Source organism: Eptesicus fuscus, chromosome 12 (assembly GCF_027574615.1).
Source record: "Eptesicus fuscus isolate TK198812 chromosome 12, DD_ASM_mEF_20220401, whole genome shotgun sequence".
NCBI lineage: Eukaryota > Metazoa > Chordata > Mammalia > Chiroptera > Vespertilionidae > Eptesicus > Eptesicus fuscus.
Window position 1 is genome coordinate 68529951 of NC_072484.1, and position 22586 is coordinate 68552536.

At 53.5% G+C, this 22586-nt stretch overlaps 1 protein-coding gene and 1 long non-coding RNA gene across 2 annotated transcripts; one reads left to right on the forward strand and one right to left on the reverse strand.

Moving 5' to 3' along the window:
• Positions 1–858: 858 nt before the first annotated feature.
• On the reverse strand, positions 859–1971 carry LOC129150845 (uncharacterized). Its single transcript, XR_008557588.1, has 2 exons — positions 1833–1971; positions 859–1115 (listed from the first exon to the last, which is right to left on the reverse strand). It is a non-coding gene; the product is annotated as an uncharacterized LOC129150845 (long non-coding RNA).
• Positions 1391–21162, forward strand: SDC4 (syndecan 4). The gene is made up of 5 exons (XM_008161087.3): positions 1391–1512; positions 12984–13122; positions 14432–14478; positions 15304–15505; positions 19087–21162. The coding sequence occupies exons 1-5, from the start codon at positions 1444–1446 to the stop codon at positions 19236–19238; spliced, it is 609 nt and encodes a 202-aa protein (XP_008159309.2). The 5' UTR covers positions 1391–1443; the 3' UTR covers positions 19239–21162.
• The last annotated feature ends 1424 nt before the right edge of the window (positions 21163–22586 follow it).

A 22586-nucleotide genomic window follows, 5' to 3' on the forward strand; every position in this document is an offset into this window, starting at 1 on the left:
TTCCAAATCCAAGCTGAAAAAAAATTGCTTACCTTTAAATCCGTGGGGAAACACCTGAGCAGCATTTGAAGCTTGCTTTATTGTCAAGGCTGTCTGCCTCAAAAGATTCCAATCCTTTGATCATTAAGGGATGGGACGGAAGAGGGGAAGTCACTCCCAACTCTTCACAAAGTGTGTGAATTCATAGTGTGCCAACAGAGGCCAAAATATCCTGGCTCTGAAGCCAGGCTTCAGCCTTAGAAAGATAGATACACATATTCTCTTAAAGACACATTATACATGTGTGTATATATCTTTATATCATATAGCATATCTTCATCTCTGTAGACCATATAAAATACAGAAGAGCTAAGGAGGCTAGGCACCGTTGATACTTTGACTATTATAGGTTGCTTCCCCCTAATAATTCCAACAATACCGGTACCCAGAGGATTTACCCCTCCCACCCTCCACCCCACCCCCCCCCCCACTGTTGGGAGGATGCACAAGCTTTTTTTTTTTTTTTTTTTTAACAAAGGTGAACACAGATCTGAGAATGGAGATAAACTTGCAGACCAGTTCTCTGAGAGATCCAACTTTTTCGGAAGTTCAAAATCTGGGAAAACAAATCTCTTAAAACAGAGCTCAGCCATCCTAAGACCAAGAAGTCTGCCCGTGGCTTATTTTTGTTCAGCTCACTGCTAAGAATGGTTTTTATATTTTTAAATGATTGGGGTGTTTGTGTGTGTGTGTGTGGGTGTGTGGGAGTGTTGGGGGGAGAATCAAAAGAAGAATGCTATTTAGCGACACGCAAAAGTTTTATAAAATTCAGATTTCAGTGTCCATAACTACTGTTTCAGTCGGACACGGCCACACTCATTCTTTGAAGTATTTATTGGCTCTTTGAGCTACAACTCTAGCGTTTAACTAATGGTGACAGGAGGCCCTGTGGCCGGCAAAGACTAAAATACTTAGCTCTTCACAGAAGTTTCCTGACCCCTTAGCTGCCGGCGTTCGCGCCCCGTTTGGGATGTCTTCCGTCCCCTCCGAGGGGAGCGTCCCTGGTTTGAAGAGTGCTGGTCTACACCGACGCCCCTGGGCAAGCCCTTCCCGTCCGTGGGCCTCAGTTTCCCCCACTGTAAAATGAGAAGGTCAGACGCCATGATCTTTGGGGGCCTGTCTGGCTGGGGATCAAGTCAATACAAGGGGTTGGGGCTCCTGGAGGACCGTGACTCGGGTCGGTGGGGACCCCGCTGACGCGCACAGGGTGGGTCCCTTGGGGTTTCCATCTCCGCGGGCGAGCGCTGCGCCCCGGAGGCCCAGCTTTCCCGGGGAATTCCTGGGGGAGGGGGGCCGGGGTGCGGGCCCGGGGGCGGGGCGGGGCGGGGCCGGCCGCCGCCTATAAGGAGGGCCGGCTGCGGACGGCGGCCACTCGCCTGCGCGCCCTTTCCAGACCGCGACGCCATGGCCCCCACCCGCCTGCTCGCGCTCCTGCTGCTCCTCGCGGGCGCCCCCGCCGCCGCCGCGGAGTCGGTAGGTGCTTCGAGATCCCCGAGGGGGCGGACCAGTGTCTCCTTTGTTCCTGGGAGCCCGGGATCGGGGGGCTGCGCCATCCCCAAGGAGATGCCGAGGCCGGGGAAACTTTGTTGGAAACTTGGCTCCGACCGAGGTCCCAGGGAGGCCCCGGTCGAAATGGGGGGCTCCTCCGCTTGCCGTGCGCCCCAACCCTGTTGCTCTTCCCGCCTCCCCTAGGCCTCCGCCCCGCTGCAGGCTCCCGGCTCGGACGTGACTAAGCCCGTGTCACCTTCCCCCCCACCCCCCGCCCTCCTTCCCCGGACCCCCCCTCCCCGCACCTTCCCTGGTGATCCTGGGACCAGCCCGGAGGCCCGAGCCCTCCTCCTCGCCCCCTCGGGCAGCTTCCGAATCCGAGACGCCTGGGGATGAGGGGCTGCGAGTCCTCGGGAGGGGGAGGAGTTAGGGTTCCGCGGCGCCCGGTTTCACACACACACCGGGGAGTGGAGGACTGAGCCCTGACCTCACTCCTGGCCGCAGCGTTGCCACTGGCTTGTGACTTGGGGCAAGGCCGTGCCCCTGCCGAGTCTCAGTTTCCCCATCTGCACCGAGGGCTTGGGGGAGTGGGGCAGGAGGTGACAGTGCTTCTTTAGGGTCAGTCTTTACAAAGTTGAGACTGATCTTTCCAGGGGGACGGCAGGGATGGTTGGGGCTCAGCACTTCACCGCGCCCCCCCTTCCAGCACGCCCCCCTCCCCCACCGTCCCCGGCCCTCCCTGGGCTTTATGTAAAAAGAGTGTTTATTTTTGCTCCTTGCAGACTGGGAAATCGAAGCACCCACCTTGAGTGAGAGAGAGGTGAAGGGGGTTGGGGAGAGGGGGCCTCCGTGGGCACGGAGAAGCCGTGCCGTCTGGCTGCCCACAGGTCCCTGTCCTAGTTTACAAAGCCCTGGGCCACCTGAAGCTCCATCCCAGCAGCCAGCTGGGGACAAGGGGAGGGAGGCACTCTCTGGGGAGTTGAGGGCAAACGAATCGCTGGAAGAAGTGATCAGCCTTCCACTGCCTTCCAAGGGCCTGGGCTTTGTGCCCCCTTCCTGTCCTAAAACCCCGAATCCCTGCTGTCAGTTCTGCACGGGCTTCCCCTTCAGGTGAGGAATGAAGACCCTGAGCAATAACCCTCCAGCACAGTTTAGTCTGCAGTGTCCTAATCGCTGTCTAATGGCTGTTCTAATGGCTGTCAACGACCTTAATTCGGACAACCCTGTTTACTGTTCTTAAACTGGTCCTGAGGCTAGAAAGGCTAACTAACTTGTCCAGGGTCACACAGCTAATTAGGGGCTGAGCAGATCCTCCCAGCTCTCATCTTAACTTGTCGTCTGATGCTACTCTGAGTGGCTGCTGCTGTGTCCCATCCTCGGATAACTCGAGACTAATTTAGAGTTGCCCCAGCCTCAAGGAATTCTGAGGTGGAAGGTGATAACGCCCCCAAACTAAGGGCGACCTTGCCAGAAAGTTAGTGGCTGAGCCAGGACTCCATCCCAAGCCTGCTGCTCCCTGGTGCAGAGGTCCTGAAGGATGTGTTGGAGTCCAGCAGCTGGGGAGGCATCTAAAGCAATGCCATGTTGGGTCCCCTGGGCCTGGGCAACAGGAAAGACCCTGGAGATGGTGAGGCCAGTGCATGGGCAGTCACCTGCCAGTCTCAGCTCAGGGACTGCTGAGCCTGCAAGTCCCTGAGTGAGGAGCAGACAACTGTGTCTCCGAAGGATGTGGTTTGGGGAGGGCTGTCAGCCCTGCGAGTGGTGACCCATCAGCTTGGGGAGAAGTCAGTCCTGAGCCGCTGCTTCTTGAGAGAGGTGTTCTTCTGTTTCGTCCCGACCTGAGTGTTCCGCTTCCTGGCTAATGTCACAGACCTTCCGCCTGTAACTGGGTCAGAGGGCTTCCCCTTTTGGCCCCACCACCCCTTTCCTCCCAAGGTTGTGGCCAGGAAAATCAGACCTCATCACAGTGGGGTTAGACCACAGAGATGATCCAGTCAGCCCTGGTGTGTAAGGTGGAGAAAACGGGCAGAGGGAGAAGGGTTTGCTAACAGCAGTTATGATTTGCTCGGCGCTTTCCCTCTGCCAGGCTGGGTACATGGGAAGCACTCCACAGAAAGCCTGTGGGGATTGTACTATGCCCACTCCACAGGCGAGGGAACTGAAAGCGGTAAAGTGGGTACCACTTCAAGGTAGCAGAGAGCATCTAGACCATCAGAATCTGTCCAGTAGCCCCTCCAATAGTGCTACTGGGACCGCTCGCCACATTTTAGGTTTAAGCCAAAGGCCTGCCCTCCCCTCTGGGTGGTTTCTCCCCACCCCCAGGTGCCACAGGTTTTGGGAAGTGAACCCGGGCTGAGCACCCTGCCTCTTCTCCATTTGGCTGGGGCTTGCTATCCTAAACCAGTTCTTCCTGTCCAGCTGGGAGCATTCCCCTGAACTGCCTTCCTGCCACTCCCTCCCTGGCCAATTAAAGGCAGCCTTGTTTAGGGAGTCTGACCCCCACCTCCCAGGTGGGGCTGTCCAGGCCCAATTGGTTCTGGGGAATTGTCCCCCACCTACCAGTGTACTTTAGCTGAGAGATATTTCTGGTTTCCTTGAGAATTCTCTCCTTGATTGCAGAGAAGTGGGGCTGGGGAGGAAGCCCAGGGGTCTAAGACCCTTGAGTGACCAGTGAGAGCTACCAAGCACCCAGGAGACTATTTGGGCCACAGAGTGGGGGCTGGTGAGTTCCATGAGACTGAGTCCCTTTCCCTCTCTGGGTTGACTTCCCCCACCTGTGAAATGGGATTTGAACCCAATGGCCTCCAGAGCCCTTTCCAGCTCAGGTATTTTATTAACGGTTAAGTACCTACACTCTGAAAGGGCTTTGGAAACCATAAAGATGTCTAAGATGTCTTAAAGAAGTTATGTTTGGTGAGGGAACGATATACTCCACCAAATTCTGAGTTTCCCCCCACCCCGCCCTGCCCACACACATGGACGCACCACTTCCACCCACACACACCGAGGCAGGAACTCTGCTCTGTTCCTTCTTAGTGAAACACCTGTCTGTAGTTAGTACTCAGGAAATGTTTGTATGAATGAATAAGTAATATTCAGGCATGTAACTTCATTCTAAAAGGTGCACTGAGATGATTTAATACTGATATGAATGCCTCCTGGTGTACTGTGAGGTAGGCATGATTATCTCCATTTTCACAAGAAACTGATGCTCAGAGGAATGTAGTGGTTTGCCAAGGTCAGGACAAGGTCTGTCGGACAACGCTAGATGTTTGCCTTGATCGTCCTCAGACAACATCCCAGATCAGGAAACTGGCTGGGTTGAAGGTAGATACCTTAGGTCCTGCTTCTGAATTGCTGGGTGACCTTGAGCAATATGCCCTATCTCTGGATCTCAGGGTCCCCACCCCTAAAATGGAAGAGATTGGACCAGCGCCCTTCAGGGTCCTTCCTGTCCTGAGAGCCTACTGCTAGGGGGAGGAGCGCTCTCTTGGCCTCCCTGGGAAAGAGCCTGGACAAGAGAAGTTGGGGGTGGGGAGGGACATTCAGCTCCTGCCATCCCCAGCTCCGGGAAACAGAGGGCTTTTCCAAGGACTTGGAGTGCTGAGCGGCCTGAATGAGCGACTGGGAGAGCCAGGCTGGGCTACCCGCCCCAGCTCCCTCCTGGGAGGAATTGACTCCTCGCTGTCCTCGGCCTCCTGGACTGCTGGGTGTGACTTCCAAATGACGTTTAAAATTGGGGAAAGGGGCTGGACGGGGCTCTGTGAGTCACTGGAGGAAAGCGGTAGCTGGCCTGGCTTGCCTGAGTCACCCATTCCTTTCTACCTCTTGGCTATAGGGTGGCTCTGTGGTGGGGGTATTGCAGTGGGCTCCAGAGTTTTACCTTGTCCTTTGAGAGCCTGTTAAAGAGTCAGCATCTCAGTGCCCCGGGCCTCGAGGGGACACAAGTCTTTCGCAGTGCCTGGCCCTGTGTGTGGGCTTTGAAAGAAGAGAATTCAGCCAGTCCTCAAAATTGGTTAGCTGGCCTCTGCTGAGCAGGTAGTCCTTCCTTCCTTCCTTCCTTCCTTCCTTCCTTCCTTCCTTCCTTCCTTCCTTCCTTCCTTCCTTCCTTCCTTCCTTCCTCTTAAAGCAAAACTAAGGCTGCAACTGCTCTGAGTTTATAGAGCAAAGCTGGTCCAGTCCAGATTGGATTTGGCCCCAGGAGTCTCTGGTGTTTTGGACGCCCCCCTCCTTGCTTCCTGAGACTGGCTAGAGGGCATTGGAACACTGGTTTGGAGTTAGGCAGACAGGACTCCAAAGGTGTGAAGGCCTACCTGACTCAGCGTGGGCCCCTCACCCGCTCAGCTTCTTGGTCTGTAAGAAGATCTGGGTTGCGGAGGTGACAAGACCCGCAAATAAAGCCCCCGGCACCGGGCCTGGGAGGGAGGAGGTGTGCTGAGTGGCAGTGCCCTCTTTGTCCAGGCCACTTGGATGCTCCCTGGTACCTTTGAGGAACCCACCTCCTTGGTCTCTGGGAAGCTTTTCCCTTCCTGCCTTTCTAATCCAGAGCCACAAGGTGGTGAGGGAGGAGTCCAGGGTGCGGCTGATGTGGAGCCCAAATCTGAATTGTTTATCTTAGAAGCGGGCTGTTTGCTAATTATCAGATGGGTTTATATTTAATCAAGAACTAGTTCCCGGCAGCCCCACCCTCCTGGCCCAATCTGTAGGAACCCCTTGCTGAGCAGTTTGCAGCCTGAAAAGAGAGGGGGCAGGAGGTTTGTAAGGGCCAGACCACTGGGACACTGCCCAGGACCCAGGGGTGCCCCTCCCGAGTTGGAGGACCATGTTAGAGGCTGAGTGAAGATCGGGCTCTGGGCTTTGGTGTGTGTGCCTGTGTGTGTGTGTGTGCCTGTGTGTGTGTGTGTGTGTGTGGGCGGGGGGCGGGGGGGGTGGACGTGGACAGAAAGAGTAGTGTTCTGAAAAGCCAGTTTTCCTGTGTTTTCATTGCCTGGTGCCCAGAGAGGATGGAAGAGGAGGCATTTGTCAGCAGTTGGGGCGTGATTTAACCCTAGAAAGGCATACGACAAACCCGGCCTCTCTGGCAGGTTTGTTATTAACTCGCTGCTGACCTTTGGGTGCCGCCCCACATCTCCAAGGGGCCCGTGGCCTGTCTGCTGGAGGCTGGGTGCCTGGTTTCACAGCCAGAACAGCCCGAGTCCCATCCCAGCTCTGCTCCTCACCCTTCAGTGACACACAGTGAGTTAATAAGTCACTTTGCCGATGGGAGGCCGTGTCCTCTACAAAACACCTGTGTCGCTGGAGGGTCATAATCGGAGTTTGGCAAACTTGTAAAGTGCTGGCTTAGGTTTAGTTTAGTATTACCAGCTAGACAAGGGTTCTCAAAGCCTCTGGCTTTGGAAAGGTGGCCTGTACCCACGTTGAAAATGTAAACCGATGGCTACAGTTCTCCGGGTTCAAAACTTGCTTTTTTCCAGAGGGCTCTAGGAGTGCCCCAAAGCTCACTCTGACCGGAGCAGTTCTTTCTGGCTTTGGCCCTCTGCAGTCCCCCTGCCTACCCCTCCAAGTTCCCACCCACCTCTGGCCCTGTTACTCCCCACTCCCACCCTCCCTCCAGGCCCTCCAGCTCAGCCCCACCCCCTTACTCTGCACGTCCCCTTCCCAGTCCTTCAGGGCTGCCCCAGTTTTCTCTGGCACAGCAGAAGCGGCTGCTAGTCAGGTGACACCTGGGGTAATGGAAAGGGGAGGCAGGGAGAGGCTGGTATGTGTGGAAACAGTGACTTGATGGAGCCTGCTGGACATGGCCAGGCCTGCAGGGACTGGCTGTACCACTCCAGCCTTGGGGCATGGGGGCAGGGGTGACCCGTGGCTGGGCGAGTCACCAGGAGTAGGGGAAGCTGGGCTGAGATGTCTTTGGGACAGACTGACTTGGTCTGCAGCAGTGGCTTCCCCAAGTGGTAGGGGAGGCTTCGAAGGGGCAGGAAGCCAGTACCCAGAGCTGATCCGATCAGCCCAGACAAGGCTGTCGACTCTGCTCTTGAGAACAGGGAGGCTTCCCTGCCATCCAGCAGGGACCTCGGATCCAGGATCCGCTGCCTAGATTACAAACCCCAGCTTCAATGCACCTCTGTCTCCGGGGCCCTGCGGGAGCCAACCCCTCCCGCTATCTCCACCGGTAATCGGAGCAGCGCCCAGCTTGGTTACCAGGCCTCAGACAGAGGGAGGCTTGTCTCTTTGAGAGCCGTCTTTCACAGGTGGGGAAACCAAGGCCCAGAGAGGCCATTTCCCAAGGTCGCCGAGGGAGTCAGTGACGGGGTGTGACGTCAGCTCCTGACAGGGGGACATCCAGAGGCTCTAGAAGCTCCCTCCCCCTGCCCCCATTCCTAGCTGGCACCCCAGGATCCTGGAGCCCTTGCTGTGGGAATGGGCTGCCCTGGGGGGAGGGGCCGGGGAGGGGTTTGGTGGAAAGCTGGCTGCTGGCAGTGCCAGGCCTGGCTACTCTCCTGAGTGATTGTGTTCCAGTAACCTGACCTCAGAGTGGGCAGAGCTGACATTCGAACCCCCACCCCACCCCCAGACCTGGCTTAACCCTTCGGGTACCACAGGCCAGGTTGTGTATTTGTGTGTGGCTGTTTTTGCCTTTTATATAATATTTTTTTTCATCCCTAAGGCTGGTCAGGATATACTCTGGCATCGAATTTCCGTCATCCGTCCTCATTGCCGTTGATCCTTCTGGTCTTTCTTCTGCGTCTGTCTGCTTAGGGCAGGTGCTCCAAGTTGTGTGACCTTGGGCAGGTCTCTGCCCATCTTGGGGTCTTTCTCCCCGGCACAGTCTGAAGGGGACGTGATTGGTTGTGGAAAAGTCTCTGACCCGGCATACGTATGTCCCTTCTCAGTTTGCAGATGATCTCCAACCACCTTCTTTCTAGCAATGGAATCGCTTCAACAACTTTTTCCCAGGTCCCTCTGACCCTTTGACCATTAACCCCCTTACCCAAAAGGAAGACAGGTGGGGATTAATAACAGCCGCTATTCATTGAGCACCTGCTGTGTGCCAGGCCACATGCTGGGCCCCTTGCACACACTAATGCATTTCACTTAATCCTCCTCGTTCTGCCAGGTGCTCCTCGCCCTAGCTGCCAAAAGAGCAAACTGAGGATTCAAGATGTGAAGTAAGCCCCCAGGCTCCTATAGTTTTGCTTATGAATCTGCCTTTTCTGGTAACTACTCTGGTGGAGCCTTCCTTTCTTGCCGGGGTGTAGAGAGCCCTGATTGTGGCCCTCAGGTTTTGTTCAATCTGGGGGGGGGGGGGGGGATGTCTGACCTTCAGAAGGGAGGCGGGGGAAGAGTGACTGTGTCAGTGGTTCCCCTTCTGGAGATCTCCTGCCAGGATCACTCTGCTGGGTGTAGTCACGGAGCCCAGGGTGCTCACTAACCTGCCCCCCACCCCAGACCCATTGCCCTTCTGGTCTCACCTCCCGAAAGAAGGGTCAAAGTGTGTCCCTGGCCCTGACCCTACCTCCCGCAGGGAAGAGCCAGGTGGGGGAAGGCTCTCCTCCCTCCTCGAACCAGTTCATGGTTAACCAAGCCCTGACCCTGAACTTCTCCCTGGTGCCCCAGCCAACTTTCTGTTCTTTTGTTTAAGCAATATCACTTTCAACTCTGTTTACTCGCTGGCCAGGGGAAGGGGCGCCCTGGAGGCCTGGCCTGGCAGCGTGGGCTGTGGGATTGGGGTGGAGAGGTGAAGCGTGGGCGGCAGTGAGACGTTTGGCTGTGGCTAAGACGTAGTCTTGGGAAAGATCTAGGATTGGAATCCCAGCTCTGTCACGTTCTAGCTCTGTGACTTCGGATGAACGCAACTGGACCTGCAAAATGGGTAGAACACCCTCCCAGTTTGTGCCAACAAAACGAGCTCATATAGAGAACCCGGCGTGGTGCCCGGCATGCAGAGGGCACTTGCTTGTCCTGGGTGACCAAAGCTGTGGCATTTGGGATAGGGTTTGGGGACCTTTTCCCAGCTTCATGCGTAGGCACTGGAAGGGGGTGTTTCTGGAGTGACAGCAACTGCCTGTGGACCCATTGAGACCCTTCGGGGCAGCCAAAACCCTTGACGGGGGAGGGAGGACAACCGCAGCCTGAGCACCAGGAGACCTCCGTTCCTGCCGCCAACTGCTTGGGTGACCTTGGCAAAGCCCCTGGTCCTTTAATCTGTCTGCTGGATTATACAATGAGACGCTTGGGCTCGGTGGCCTCAGATACCGTCTGTTGGCAGGTGTTGGTCCCTTTAGAACAAAGCAGCACCTACTTCTCTCCTTCCCGTGGACAGTGTGGGGAAGCACTCAGCATCTCTCAGCCTCCAGGCACCGGCCCCAGGGGCACACCAGCCGCGGGGCCAGCAGGTCCATGAGACCCAGGCCCCTGCCTTGTTCCCCTGGTGATATCTCTTGTGTGTCTGTGAGAAGGACAAAGACGGGGAGACCTGCGGGCCCAGAGAGGATGGATGCCTGTGCGTGAACACACATGTGAATACATGTTCCCTGGGCAGGGATGGGGTGAGCTCAGGTAAACAGACCACATCCTTAGCCAGGAGCAGGGTGGGGTCCTTCTCTGATCAGGACTGGGCTTGGCTGCTGGGTGGCCTGATTCTTCAAAGATACCCGAGGCTGAATGGGCCTTGCTGATAAGAGGATGGGGGGAGGGTGGGCTGTTGGCACTCCACCTCTACACTCAAAGGGATGATTAGCCACAAGCCCCTGCAACTCAGTCCTGTCATGCTGGCCTAGTCTTAAAGGGTCCTGGGCAGAGAAGTAGCCAGAGAGGGTGCTTCTGGAACTGAAGAATAACATAATTTCCTGTTTCCTCTTATCAGCACACCTCACGGTTCTGCCAGGTCACCTGACTTGCTCTAGGAGTGCACTCAGGCTCACCTGATGCAGCCTTTCGGGACCCCGTCCTTTGAGAGCTGGAACAGGTATCCGGCGGGGTCGAATCCTGACCCTGCACCTGGCCCCTGGTGTGATCTTAGACAAGTCCTTTTCCCTCTCCAGGAACCTGGTGTGAATATGAAGGGTTATGGATGACCAGGTGATCACACAGAGGACTGAACTGGGAATAAATCTGGTTCAGCCTCATTTTTGCAGATCTGGCTACAGGAATGCCATGCCCACCCCCTCAGTCTTCATGTTACCAGCATAAGATGGGGGTAGTTACTATCAACCAATCGGTGTGCTAACCCTGGCTGTTTCGAAACACTGTCACATACTGGGAGGCAGGCTCAGAAGCAACATTATATGGCTCCTGGGGACGAGCAGGGGGAGGGCGGACCTCAGCCCGAAATAGTCCTTGTCGGGACCCCAGCCGCTGTCTTGAGGACCTGGAGCTCTGGCTCCCACAGCCAGTCTGGTCTCCAGGCCAGGCCAACAAGTGGCCATAGCACCATCTTTCCCTCCTGGGCTGCTTTGACCTCCACGGAACAGGGCTCCCTGGGTAGGCGGGCACTCGGTGTGTTCGTGTGTTTATGCATGTGGGTCTGTGTGTATGCGGGTAAAGGCTCAGGAGACCCATGCTTGGGTTCTGGTCCAGTGTGGCCATTTTCTGCCTGCGTGAATTTGGGCAAGTGAGTTTACCTTTCTGAGCCCCCTTCCCACGTCTGTGGAAAAAAACATACCATCTATTCGCAGAACCACTTCATGCCGAGTGCTTAGCTAGGGAAGCCACGGAGGTCCTGGGCCCCAGAGGACAGGGACCCCACCCGGGGACGGGCACCTTGTGCAATCACCGAGAAGCCTTACTTTTGAGCTGCCAAACCAAAGCCGCAGGCACAGGGCTGTGTGCGCGGGGGCTGGAATTCCAACGCCAGCGGCTCACCGGCTCCTGATTCCCAAGTCATGAAGTCATCCCTCACCCCTTCTGGCTCCCCACCCCCACGTGTGCCAGGCGGTCAGCAAAGATTCTCCTCTCCTGTGGGAGGTGCGCTGCCTCCCCACTGCCTTCCTCCCAGCCTGTCCCGCTCCCTTCCCGGAATCCAGCTTATGCCCTCGTGGGAGTGGAGGAGGGCTTGACAGGTTCCGCCCGCCTCTCCCCGGAAGCCAGCGGAGGGAGTGCAGGAGGCTCCCCGGCCCTTCCTGCAACGGTAACCTTGTCTTCGGAACCAGTATTCCTCCTCGGGCTCCCCGGGCAGTGTTGGTGGGTGAAGGACGGCCCGGGCATCCTCTGTGAGCTATGTAGCTAACTCACTGTGTGAACTTGGACCAGTCACTGACTGTCCGGGGCTAGTATTCTCTCAAATTCTGTGAAATGAGAGAACAGGACGTCCCTGGCCTCTCTCCAGCTGGTATTCTGTGGTTCTGAGCAGAGCCCTGACCTCTTGCCCTGAGGGGTTCTGGGAAAGAAGGTGAGAAACTGTTGGGGGGTGGGGGACGTGTATTGAACTTAATCGAAACCCTAACCCTTCTGGCAAGTAGTGGGCACTTTAATATTTGAATTAATTAGTGCAATCATGAACTTGGCCCAGGAGCTAAGAGGAAGGTCGGGAGCCCAGTAGCTGGTGTGCTATAGGACCTTGAGAAGGTTCTTTACTTCCCTGGCTCGGCCTTTGTTACTTTCCTTTTAAAAGCTTCTCAGTCGGGGTGGACCGAGATTCTGCTGTGACCAGGTGGGTCCCCATGAGTAGGGGCTGAGCGACACTGATGGGTGCTGGAACGGTGGTCCCTGAGGCAGGAACCCCCTGTCCTGCAGTGTTGGTGGCAGAGTAGATCGGTGGGAGCTCTTTGGAAGGCTGAACACAAGAGCGTGTTTATGCACTCCTGAGTCACTAGGTCTGGGCAACGCCCTGACCTGAGGCTGTCCCGGGGTGTGGGTGAGCCAGCCCTGCCTGTCCCAGCCCTGCCTGTCGCAGCCAAGTCTGACTCAGCTGGGAAAGGGGTCCCAGAGCCAGCAGCCCTCTCCACCGTGGGTGAATCAGCTCAGCGGCACCACAGAACTCTGGCATAGGGTATCCTCCGGCCGGCCTGTGTGGGTGGGAACACTGGCTCTGAAGTCGGGCGGCCCGACATGGAATCCTCACTCCTCCATCTGCAACTTCTGTCACCGAGACAAAATGATTTTAGGTCCTTAATGACCACTTTTCTTGCTTGTAAAATAGGGTTAAAGTTTAAGAACAGGTCCTGACACATAGCAAGTGCTTTGTAAATGGTACCTGGTACTGTATTTACATTCTGATTATTGCCACCTTTATTATTTATGGGAAAGAGACTTGCCTAAGGCCCCACAGCAAGTTAGAGGCCAGGAGGAGTCCAGGACCCAGGACTCTAGGCTCTGGCCTGCTCCCCTTCTAGCGCCTCAGTTTACTTTCTCGAATGCCCATTTCACTGCCTTTTGGGGCTCTGTTGTAGACCAGGGAGCTGTTGTAGACCATTATGGGGGCTATTGGCTGATCTGTCTCCTTTTTTTTACCCTAGATCCGAGAGACCGAGGTCATCGATCCCCAAGACCTCAGAGAAAGCCGATTCTTTTCCGGACCCCTACCAGACGACGAGGACGTGGGGGACCCCGGGCAGGAACTCGATGACTTGGAGCTGTCTGGCTCTGGAGACCTGGGTATGGAGGGTGCAGTGGGCAGGCCTGGGGCACGGGGCTGGAGGGAATGTTTACTCTCCTCCCGGGAGGGTGACTTCTGTGGGGATTTCCTAGAGTGCTCCTCCCTGCTCAAATAAGAGGAAGCCAAGTAACTGGATCAGCCATTTCCACCCCCGAGACCCTCCCTGGGCTGGGTGTTTGTAGCTCTAGGTTTTCTGAGCAGCAGCCTGGACCTGTCCACCTAGGACGTAGTGCGAGTGGGTGGTGTGGGAAGAACTGAGTGTTTTCCTTCCTTTGAAAAGGAAAAAGACCTGGGGGTCTATCAGGGCAGAGGTGTGGGTGGGAAATCAAGAATAAGCCCTTGCTTCAGAGGGAGTGGGAGTGGGTGAAGGCGCCCCGGCTTCTTAGGGCTGGACCTGGGGCTAGGGCCTTGTGTGGTCTTTGGTGACCTCCTGGCCCTGGATGCTGGACTAGACAGAGCTGTTAGGAAACATCCCTACTGTGTGCAGGGTGGCAGAATGATTCCAAGCTTGAGCTTTGGAGTCACATAGTCCTGAGTTCAAACTGTCAGCCTATGGCAGGGGTCCTCAAACTTTTTAAACAGGGGGCCAGTTCACTGTCCCTCAGACCGTTGGAGGGCCGGACTATAGTTTAAAAAAAAACTATGAACAAATTCCTATGCACACTGCACATACCTTATTTTGAACTAAAAAAAACAAAACGGCAAAAACACCCGCATGTGGCCCGCGGGCCGTAGTTTGGGGACGCCTGGCCTATGGCCTCTGAGCCTTGGTTTTCAGGTCTGTAAAATGGCAAGAGAAATGACATTACATCTGTGTTTTGGGCACTGGACTCACTTGAAGCTCTGCACATACCGAGTGCTAAGGAAATGTTTTAATATTGCAATTCCAATGTTTAATATTGCTCTCTGGAGTCTTGCCTTTTCAAATGAGGCCCCTGGGGATCTTGTTAAAATGCAGATTCTGGTTCAGTGGGCCCTGAAGTTCTGTATTTCTCACCGGTCCCTCAGGTGTGCTGTTGGTCCCTGGATCCACCCTTTACTGAGCAAGGGGTTGGAGTTGACAAAGCATCTGTCCAGCTACCAGCTCACCATTCCTCACCATTCCGGGAAAGAGCCGGGGAGGCAGGTGTTAGGACCCCCATTTTACAGATGAGATGACTGAGGCTGGAGTGGAAACGGGTCACTTACTGGACATTGAGCATTTGGGAGCTGCTTATAAGTGTGCACTCCCAGCAGCCATGGCTGAAAGAGGGTCATTTATCTGGGTGTAACTGGCCTCACACTCACACAGTCTTTCTGAACTTACAGATGATTCAGAGGACCCCAAGGTCTTCCCCAAAGTAATCCAACCCTTGGTAAGTAACCGCGTGCCTTGCTTCTCCCCCTCTCCTCTGTAACAGCTGCTGAGAGGGGCAGAATATGTGAGGGTGTGACCTCACTCTGCAAGAAGACTTGTATTTGTGACCCTGGGATCCTTGGGGGCAGGCACAACCGTGGGTCATGGGTAGGCCATCTTTCCTACAAGGATAATCACTGTCAACATTTAGATGTGTTTCCAGCCCCTTTTCTGTGCGTTTATAGGTATTCCCAACATGAATATCAAGTGATAGAGAGTTCTGTGTCGTACATTTTTCACTTAAAGTGGTCATGAGCATTTCCCCACATAATTAAATATTCTTCCTAGTTCTAGAGGCTGCATAACTATAGTTCCCCCAGCTCCCCAGGTTGATGGAAAAGTTGTTGATAACTTTTTGATATTCTGAAATTATAACACTACAGCAAACACCTGATACAACCATCTGATTCGCATCTTAAGGCAGAGTCCCAGAGGCAAAATTGCTGCCCCGATGGGCAAGCAATTTCTGCAGTTTGGCTAACCTTCCCTTCAGAGTGGTCACTCTGAAAATACCCACTGAGCAGCAATGAGTGGGGACACCTGCTTCCTTGTACCCTCGGTCCCATTCGTTCCCATTTTGAGAGACTTCCTAGAAAAGTTGTTGAGGTTGTGGCTGATTCCTGCCCCAGGGCCACAAAAAGTTGTTGAGGTTGTGGCTGATTCCTGCCCCAGGGTTCAGTCAGTAAGAAGGCAGAACCAGATTCCCCACCAACTGAATGTCCCTGCCCCCTGTCCTGGGTCTCTCCCCAAACTGTACTGAGCCTTTCTCTTCTTTCCCATCCAGGTGCCCTTAGAGAACCACATTCCTGAGAGGGCCGTGCCTGGGAGCCGGGTCCCCACCGAACCCAAGGAACTGGAGGAGAATGAGGTCATCCCCAAGGGTCTCTCGCCGCCGCTTGAAGGGAACGAGGATGTGTCCAACAAGGTGTCCATGTCCAGCACTGCCCAGAGCAGCAACATCTTTGAGAGAAAAGAGGTCCTGGCGGGTAAGGTTCCCGCTCCTCACAGAAGGGGGAGGGCTCAGTGGGGGGGGCAGTGCCTCAGGCAGGGGCACCTTACAGCCACACTCAGGGTGTCCCACCTTGAAGGTGGGGTTCAGGGGGGCTGTGACTGTGCAGCCTGATGGAGGGGGAGAATTAATTGCACATCAAAGTCTTCTAAAGAATAGACAAGCTGAGTCATTCACTTGCCTTAAATCCTTCTCTTATTTTCAAAGCATTTTCACCTCCTGGGTTTGGTACTTAGGGATTTAATTATTAAAAGTCAACATTCTTTGAAAACCTCCCTTGAAAGCCCAGACACTCCTTAGGATTAGGCTAACTCCCCGCCCCCACATCCCCACTCTATCACCTGACAGGCTTCTGACCTTGGCTGAGAAGCTTTTGAACCTCAGTGGAGATGAGCCCCAGTTTCCTCCTCTCTAAATGGGGACAATGACGCCTCCTTAGCTTGGTATAACAGCTCCATGAAAAATAGAATCTGAGATAACTAGGCAAACTGTAAAGGGCTATTCTGATTTGTTAGTATGATGTGGTAACTTAAAATATAAGGTGAAGGTGAGAGGCTACAAGGATTTTATTTGAGATCCAAAAAAATAGCTAGTCGGGAAGCACCGATTCAGACTCAAATAGTGTTCTGAGTAGACAGTGAAGGTAAGGGGTATTTATGAAAAAGGGAAAGGGAATAATTACATGAATAGAAGGAAGGTGTTCCTATGGTTGTTATATACGCTAAGGAAACATAAACTAGCAAAGTGATGCTAATTGTAAAGAATGCCTTTCATTTTCAGTCATGATACCTGCTTTCCTATTTATTATCTTTGCAAACAGCTGTTTGCAATACGATGCTGCTTTAGGCCCAGTCCTTCCAAAGGTTATTTTGTCCATTCTTCACATTCCAAAGGATTGAAGAGTAACACCCGCAAGGCAGTTTCTCTAGTGTGGCAGCTCCGGCTCCTTTTTTCTTTTTAGTATGTTTTTATTGATTTCAGAGAGAGAAAGAGAGAGGGAGAGAGAGATAGAAACATCAATGATGAGAGAATCATCCATCGGCTGCCTCTTGCACACCTCCTACTGGGGACCAGGCTTGCAACCTGGGCATGTTCCCTGACCCGGAATCAAATTGTGACCTCCTAGTTCATAGGTTGACACTCAACCACTGAGCCACACTGGCCAGGCCAAATAAAGGATCTTGCCTACACCTGGCAGATGAGGCTCCTGGAAATCTAACCCCAGGTGACTTTGGGCCCATCTCAGCCCTGACCCTGGGCCCCTGGTACTGAGCCAATGCTCTTTCTATTTTTCCTTCACTGCTTTCTGTGTGGTGCAGGTGGGTGGGGTGCTGTCAGAACTAGGGGAGCCCTTGGAGACGATTTAGTCTTTTCAGTTTCAGGCTCTTCGGTCGAACTGTTTTAAAGCCTCCCCAACCTTTCTTCAACCACAGAGTTTCACTTTCAGATGCTTGTAAGGGGTTCACAGAAGGTTTTGCTTTTACCAACTAAGGGTTCTATTCCTTTTTTCCTTAATGGCTTTAAAAGAACAAACAAGCCGAAGCCAGTTTGGCTCAGTGGATAGAGCGTCGGCCTGCGGACTCAAGGGTCCCAGGTTCGATTCCGGTCAAGGGCATGTACCTTGGTTGTGGGCACATCCCCAGTGGGGGGTGTGCAAGAGGCAGCTGATTGATGTTTCTAACTCTCTATCCCTCTTCCTCTCTGTAAAAAATCAAAAAAATATATTTAAAAAAAAAAAAAAAAAGAACAAACAAACCATGAAAGTGGTTTTACAGACCACTGATCCATTCTAAGCAACTGTTTCTTATACACGGGAAGGCTAATGCCCAGAGAAGGCAGCCCACTTGCCTGGGTCACGTAGCAAGAGGCAGGCTGAAGTGAGGTCCTCTCTTACATCTTGCAGCTGAGGAAGATTCAAGTACATGATCTTCATGTGAAGTCACGTTGTCGAGCTAACTGAGGCAGGGCCCTCCCCTCCCACCTTTTTTATTTTACTTTATTTTAAAATATATTTTTTATTGATTTCAGAGAGGAGGGAGAGGGAGATAGAAACATCAATGATGACAGAGAATCATTGTTCAGCTGCCTCCGGCATGCCCCCTACTGAGGATCGAGCCCCCAACCGGGGCATGTGCCTTTGACTAGAATCAAACCCAGAACCCTTCAATCCGCAGGCCAACGCTCTGTTCTCTGAGCCAAACCAGCTAGGACCCATCCTACCTTTTTAAACAGCACCTGGGAGTTTATCGAGTGCTTGCAATGTGCCATGTGATTCATGTACTCCTCTCATTAGAGTCCCCAGTAGACCTGGCATTTGAATCCAGGACCACAGTCACTTCTAAGACTGTAACTGAACTTGGACCTTGTGGGGAGTCCCAGCACAGAACTACTAGAGAAGCTGGGGTCATCGGAGGGAATGGTGTGGATGACAAGAATGGGGTTGGCGCTTGAAATCCTCTTCCTGGCATCTCCTGGGGGCACTTTGTTGCTGCTTTTCATAGAGTTTTAGCCAAGAAAGAACCTTCCTTGGCTCCCGTGCCCCCATTCTCTTTGTAGCTTTGTGCAGGGATGGAAAATTAATCTCCTTAGCCTGAGTAAGTCCGAATTAGGGGACTCAATCTGCCCCAGAAAGGATTCCATGAGACATCCCTGCCCCCTCCACAAACAGAAGGAGCCATTTCGGCCTCTTGGCAGAGTGCAGAGGACATCCTGGAGTTAGGAGCCCGCATCTGCCTGACCCTGGCCGGCGCCCCGGGCTGTGCTCCTCTCTGAGCCCAGCTGTCCGTGTCATTGACTGTTGCATCAGGCTCGATTCAGGGTGCTAGGGAGGCAGATAGAAACCACAAACATGTACAATTTATGAGTACGGAGCATGTGCTGTGCACTTCTAAGCACTCTAGGTGGACTAATGTATTTAATTCTTAGAACACACATGTGAAAGGTACTATGATTTCCATTTTGCAATGAGTGAGATGAAGGGACTTAAAGTCACACAACCTGTAAGTGGGAGGGATGGGAGGAGACGCTAGCCTTACCCACTGATCATAGGCCACTATCTATAATTACCTAGGACATCGGATGGACATGCTAGTGTGTTACACCTGTGCACGTAGCATATACACTGTCTATAGAAGTGTAGGCCGGTATGAGTACAGGGGCACGCAGGGACAGCTAGAGGACTGCGCGGTCAGTGTATATCTGCGGCCATTTCCACAGCCGCAGTTTTTCTTGCTTCTGGCTCAGTTAGGGCTAAGCTGCTCCTGGGGAGTCGACCTGGTGTTTGGAAAGAGCCGGCTTTGGATTTGGACCGGTGTGGGTTGGAATGGTGGCTTTGCCACTCTGGCCCTAGGGTCTTCATGACCCCCATGACTCCCCATGACCCCCTGGACCCCCTTCTCATAAGGGAGGCCATGAGGATCAAATAAGACCTCAGCATGCAGGGCACAGGCGGTGTGACGGTGAGGATGTCTCGTCGTCGTAAGAAAACCAACCGTGGACGTGGGAGGGTACCCGAAGGCCCGAGGAGCCGCTCTCACCTGCTGTCCCTTTCCCCTCCAGCTCTGATTGTGGGCGGCACGGTGGGCATCCTCTTTGCCGTTTTCCTGGTCCTGCTGCTGATGTACCGCATGAAGAAAAAGGACGAAGGCAGCTACGACCTGGGCAAGAAACCCATCTACAAGAAAGCCCCCACCAACGAGTTCTACGCCTGAAGCGTCCTCATGGACACCGGCTTGGACTGGAGGGGGGGCGAGAAGCCGGAGGATCTTGGAGGGTGGACTTTAGAGTAGGGGGAGGACAACCTAATACTGACCTGTCAGCATCTTCAGCTCTGATCACATTGTAAGGGACGGGAGCCTCATCATCTTCTGTTCCTGCCTGCCTCTGGATTCCCTGGGTCTCCATGGTCCCAGCAGGAAAATGAGGCTCAGCTTGGCCTTTCCAAAGGCAAGCCTAGGATTGCATTGTTTCCGCATCTTCCAGTTTAGAATCTGGGCCCTGCTTAGAGTCTGTGCTGACCACGCCTCACCCAGAGCCCCTCTGAGGCTGCCGAACGAGTCCTGCTGGAGGTCTGTCTCCAGCGCCTGCCTCCCTGCCCCTCCCTTTCATTGCCGGCCCCCCTGCCAGGACCTGGGAGAAGGAACTAGAACCATCCGCACCTTGAGATGGGCCCAGGAAGGGCACTGTGCCCACACTACAGGAGTCCGTGGTATGCCACACCTTAGGCCACTGGGCTCTTTAAGTGACTTTTGGAAATCAACCTTTTTTATTTGGGGAGGGCGGGGGTGGGGAGCTGAACGTTCGTATTGAAATGGATTTGTAGAATTTTTTGTAAATCTATTTTTAGTGGGGTTTTTGTTTTTGTTTCGACAGTTCATTCCTTTGTGTAGAGTCTCTGCCTGGGCAGGAGTGCACAGCCGCCGAGGCGTTCTCTGCTCTCTTGCACATGTCCACCGTACCTGCTAAGTTTGTATTTAATGGTTGTTTGGTTTCGTTTTTGGTTTTTGTTTCTCGAAAATGAGAGAAGAGCCGGAGATATGATTTTTATTTTTGTTTTTTACTATTTATAGCTTCCGACAGGGCCTCGCTTTTCTGTTTTCCTTCACGTCCCCTCCCCATTTTATAAAACAGACTTTACAGTCCTCTGCTCATGACTTGGACCCTTTCTGAAGCTGCTTCCTCTAAGGAGTGGCTTTTGCTGAGACATAGTTTTCTAGCAGATCCCAAAATATAATGTAAGGGATGGTGGGATATTTGTGTCTCTTTTCTTGTAATATATTATTATTCTTTTCTTGGTTCTAGGAAAATAGATGAATATATTTTTTCAGGAGGTAGTGTGATATTCCCATTTGAAGTTGGCTGGGTGGTTGAGTGAGTGGATTTTTATATGGCCGAGGGGGGTTTTGCCCGTATCTCTTGCCCCGGTCCTGGTGCCTTTTCATGGGGCTAGAATAGTTGAGGGTAGATAGTTCTGCCTTCCTTTTAGCTTCTGCTTTGAACTCAGCTGGTGGTCCTCATTTCTCCAAATTTAAGAGAAAAATTGGAGAGCTGTGCTCGCCAATACAGTAACCACCAGCCGCAGGTGGCCAAGTCAATTAGAATCACATCAAGTTAAAAATCCATTCCTCAGTTACACTAACCGCATTTCACGTGCTCAGCTGCCACATGTGGCGAGTGGCTACTGGAGTGAGCAGGCAGGTGGAGGCCATGTCTGTCTGTTGGACAGCACTGCGAGAGAACTAAGCTGGCTTAGCAAGTCACAGCCCCAGCTTTGCTGGCGTGACCTTTGTCTTCCTGGGCAAAGGACGGGGTTGGGGAGGGCTGATTAGGCCCCAGCTCGGAGCCTGTTACCCATGACCTTCCCCTCCAGAGAGGAGGGCTTGGTGGCCTAGCCTGGGTAGGCTGCATCTTCTGACCCCACTGGCTGGGGTGGGGGGAATCAGCCTCATTTCCTGTACCCTTCACCCCCACAACCCAGGGTTCCCAGCTGGCTGGGTCCTCTTCTCCATCCCCCACCCACCCATCCCCAGGCCCTTTCCTCTGGCTGTGTTGGAAGTGAGCACCTCTTGTAGCCCCTCACATTGTTGTCTGTTACTGACTTTTTGATAAAAAGATAATAAAACCTGGTACTTTCTAGATCGCCTGCCTCTGTGGTTTTAAAGTTCATAAGTTCTCTCCGGGCTCCGGTTCCCTTGGCCTCAGTGGAGCCTGAGATGACTGTCCTGCCCAAATGCCCTTGGGGAGGCAGACAGTGGAGGCAGAGAAGTGGGAAGCCAGCAGAGGCCTGGAGGGGATGGAAGAAGTGGGAGTGTGCACGGCACGCACGCCTACCTCTGTGTTGCTTAGATAAGACCGTGTTTAAAAAACAAACATACAAAAGTCCTTGGATTAGTTGCCAACTAGAAATGAGGCCATTTCCCATAAAAATCCAGATTCCTCACTTCTCTTGGGGAAAAAGATTTGACAACTCTCAGGCAGCATGGCAGGCAGGAGCCCGCCTACATGTGGGTTCTCGGCCTCGCCACAGACTGCCCACCAGTTTCACTCAGGTCGTCAGCTTGGCCTCAGCGGGCATTGTAATCGACAGACTCTAGACACTTCTTTTGATCCTCACAGCAACGCTGGGAGGTGGGTAAGATCCTTCTTACCTAGCAGACCACCAGGAAGTCCATTCTGTGCTTTACACCTGAACTCACTTAATCGTCACAATTCCGCACAGTAAGATCCTGTTAGCACCCCCATTTTACAGATGAGGAATCTAGCTAAGACGTTAAATAACTCGCCCAAATTGACACACTACCAATGGGTTCCGGCCCCGGCTGGTGGGCTCCAGAGTGCTCACAATCACACTATCCAAGGGTTTGTGTCAGCGTCCCTTTACTGGGGTTGCTCAGGCCCACAAACCCCCTCTGAAGCAAGGAGTCTGGTCTCAAATCCCTTCTGAGACCCCTGCCACACTTGCTTTTCCTGAGTCCCAGGAGGCTGGAGGGGTCTCTGCTCCTTGTAACTGGAGTCTTGCAAAAGCCCTCACATCTGTTCAAACTACCTGCTCGTTTTGAATCACTAGGGGTTTGGGGAAGAGCTTGGCAGAGTGGCCCCCACTTCAACACTTTAAAGTGAGTCCCTAAGGAGCCTGGTCACAAGGTCGTGCCTTTCCCCAGGACTTTGCCTGCTCCTCCCATCCCCCACCCCTGCCCCAGGTGGCGAGCAGCCAGTTACAGCAGGTGTTTACCACTTCACCACTGAAAGCATTATTGTGTCACCTCTGCCCCGCCTGCTTTTGTCAATTGGGGCCTGGAACAGAGCCAAGCCTCACCGTGGGGCCCTTTGGGGTGAGTATGGTCAATGTTGACCCTTGCGAAACTTATTAGATATTGTGTTATTGGTTTCGCTCCCTTTAAAGCCACTTCCCCTCTCTCTTACCATCTTCATGGTCTATGGCCTGAGCAGTCCACATCCTCCCCAGGGAGGAAGGTACCTGAGAATTTCCCACACTGTGGTTATGAGTTCTCTTTGAGAAAACCCAGTTTAAACGAGAGAGAGAGAGAGAGAGAGACCCA

Bases quoted from the DNA above. Each gene is read 5' to 3' on its own strand.
- SDC4 (XM_008161087.3), top strand. From the start codon at position 1,444: ATGGCCCCCACCCGCCTGCTCGCGCTCCTGCTGCTCCTCGCGGGCGCC. The intron at 13,123-14,431 runs GTATGGAGGGTG...CTGAACTTACAG, and splicing joins GTCTGGCTCTGGAGACCTGG to ATGATTCAGAGGACCCCAAG. The intron at 15,506-19,086 runs GTAAGGTTCCCG...TTTCCCCTCCAG, and splicing joins GAGAAAAGAGGTCCTGGCGG to CTCTGATTGTGGGCGGCACG.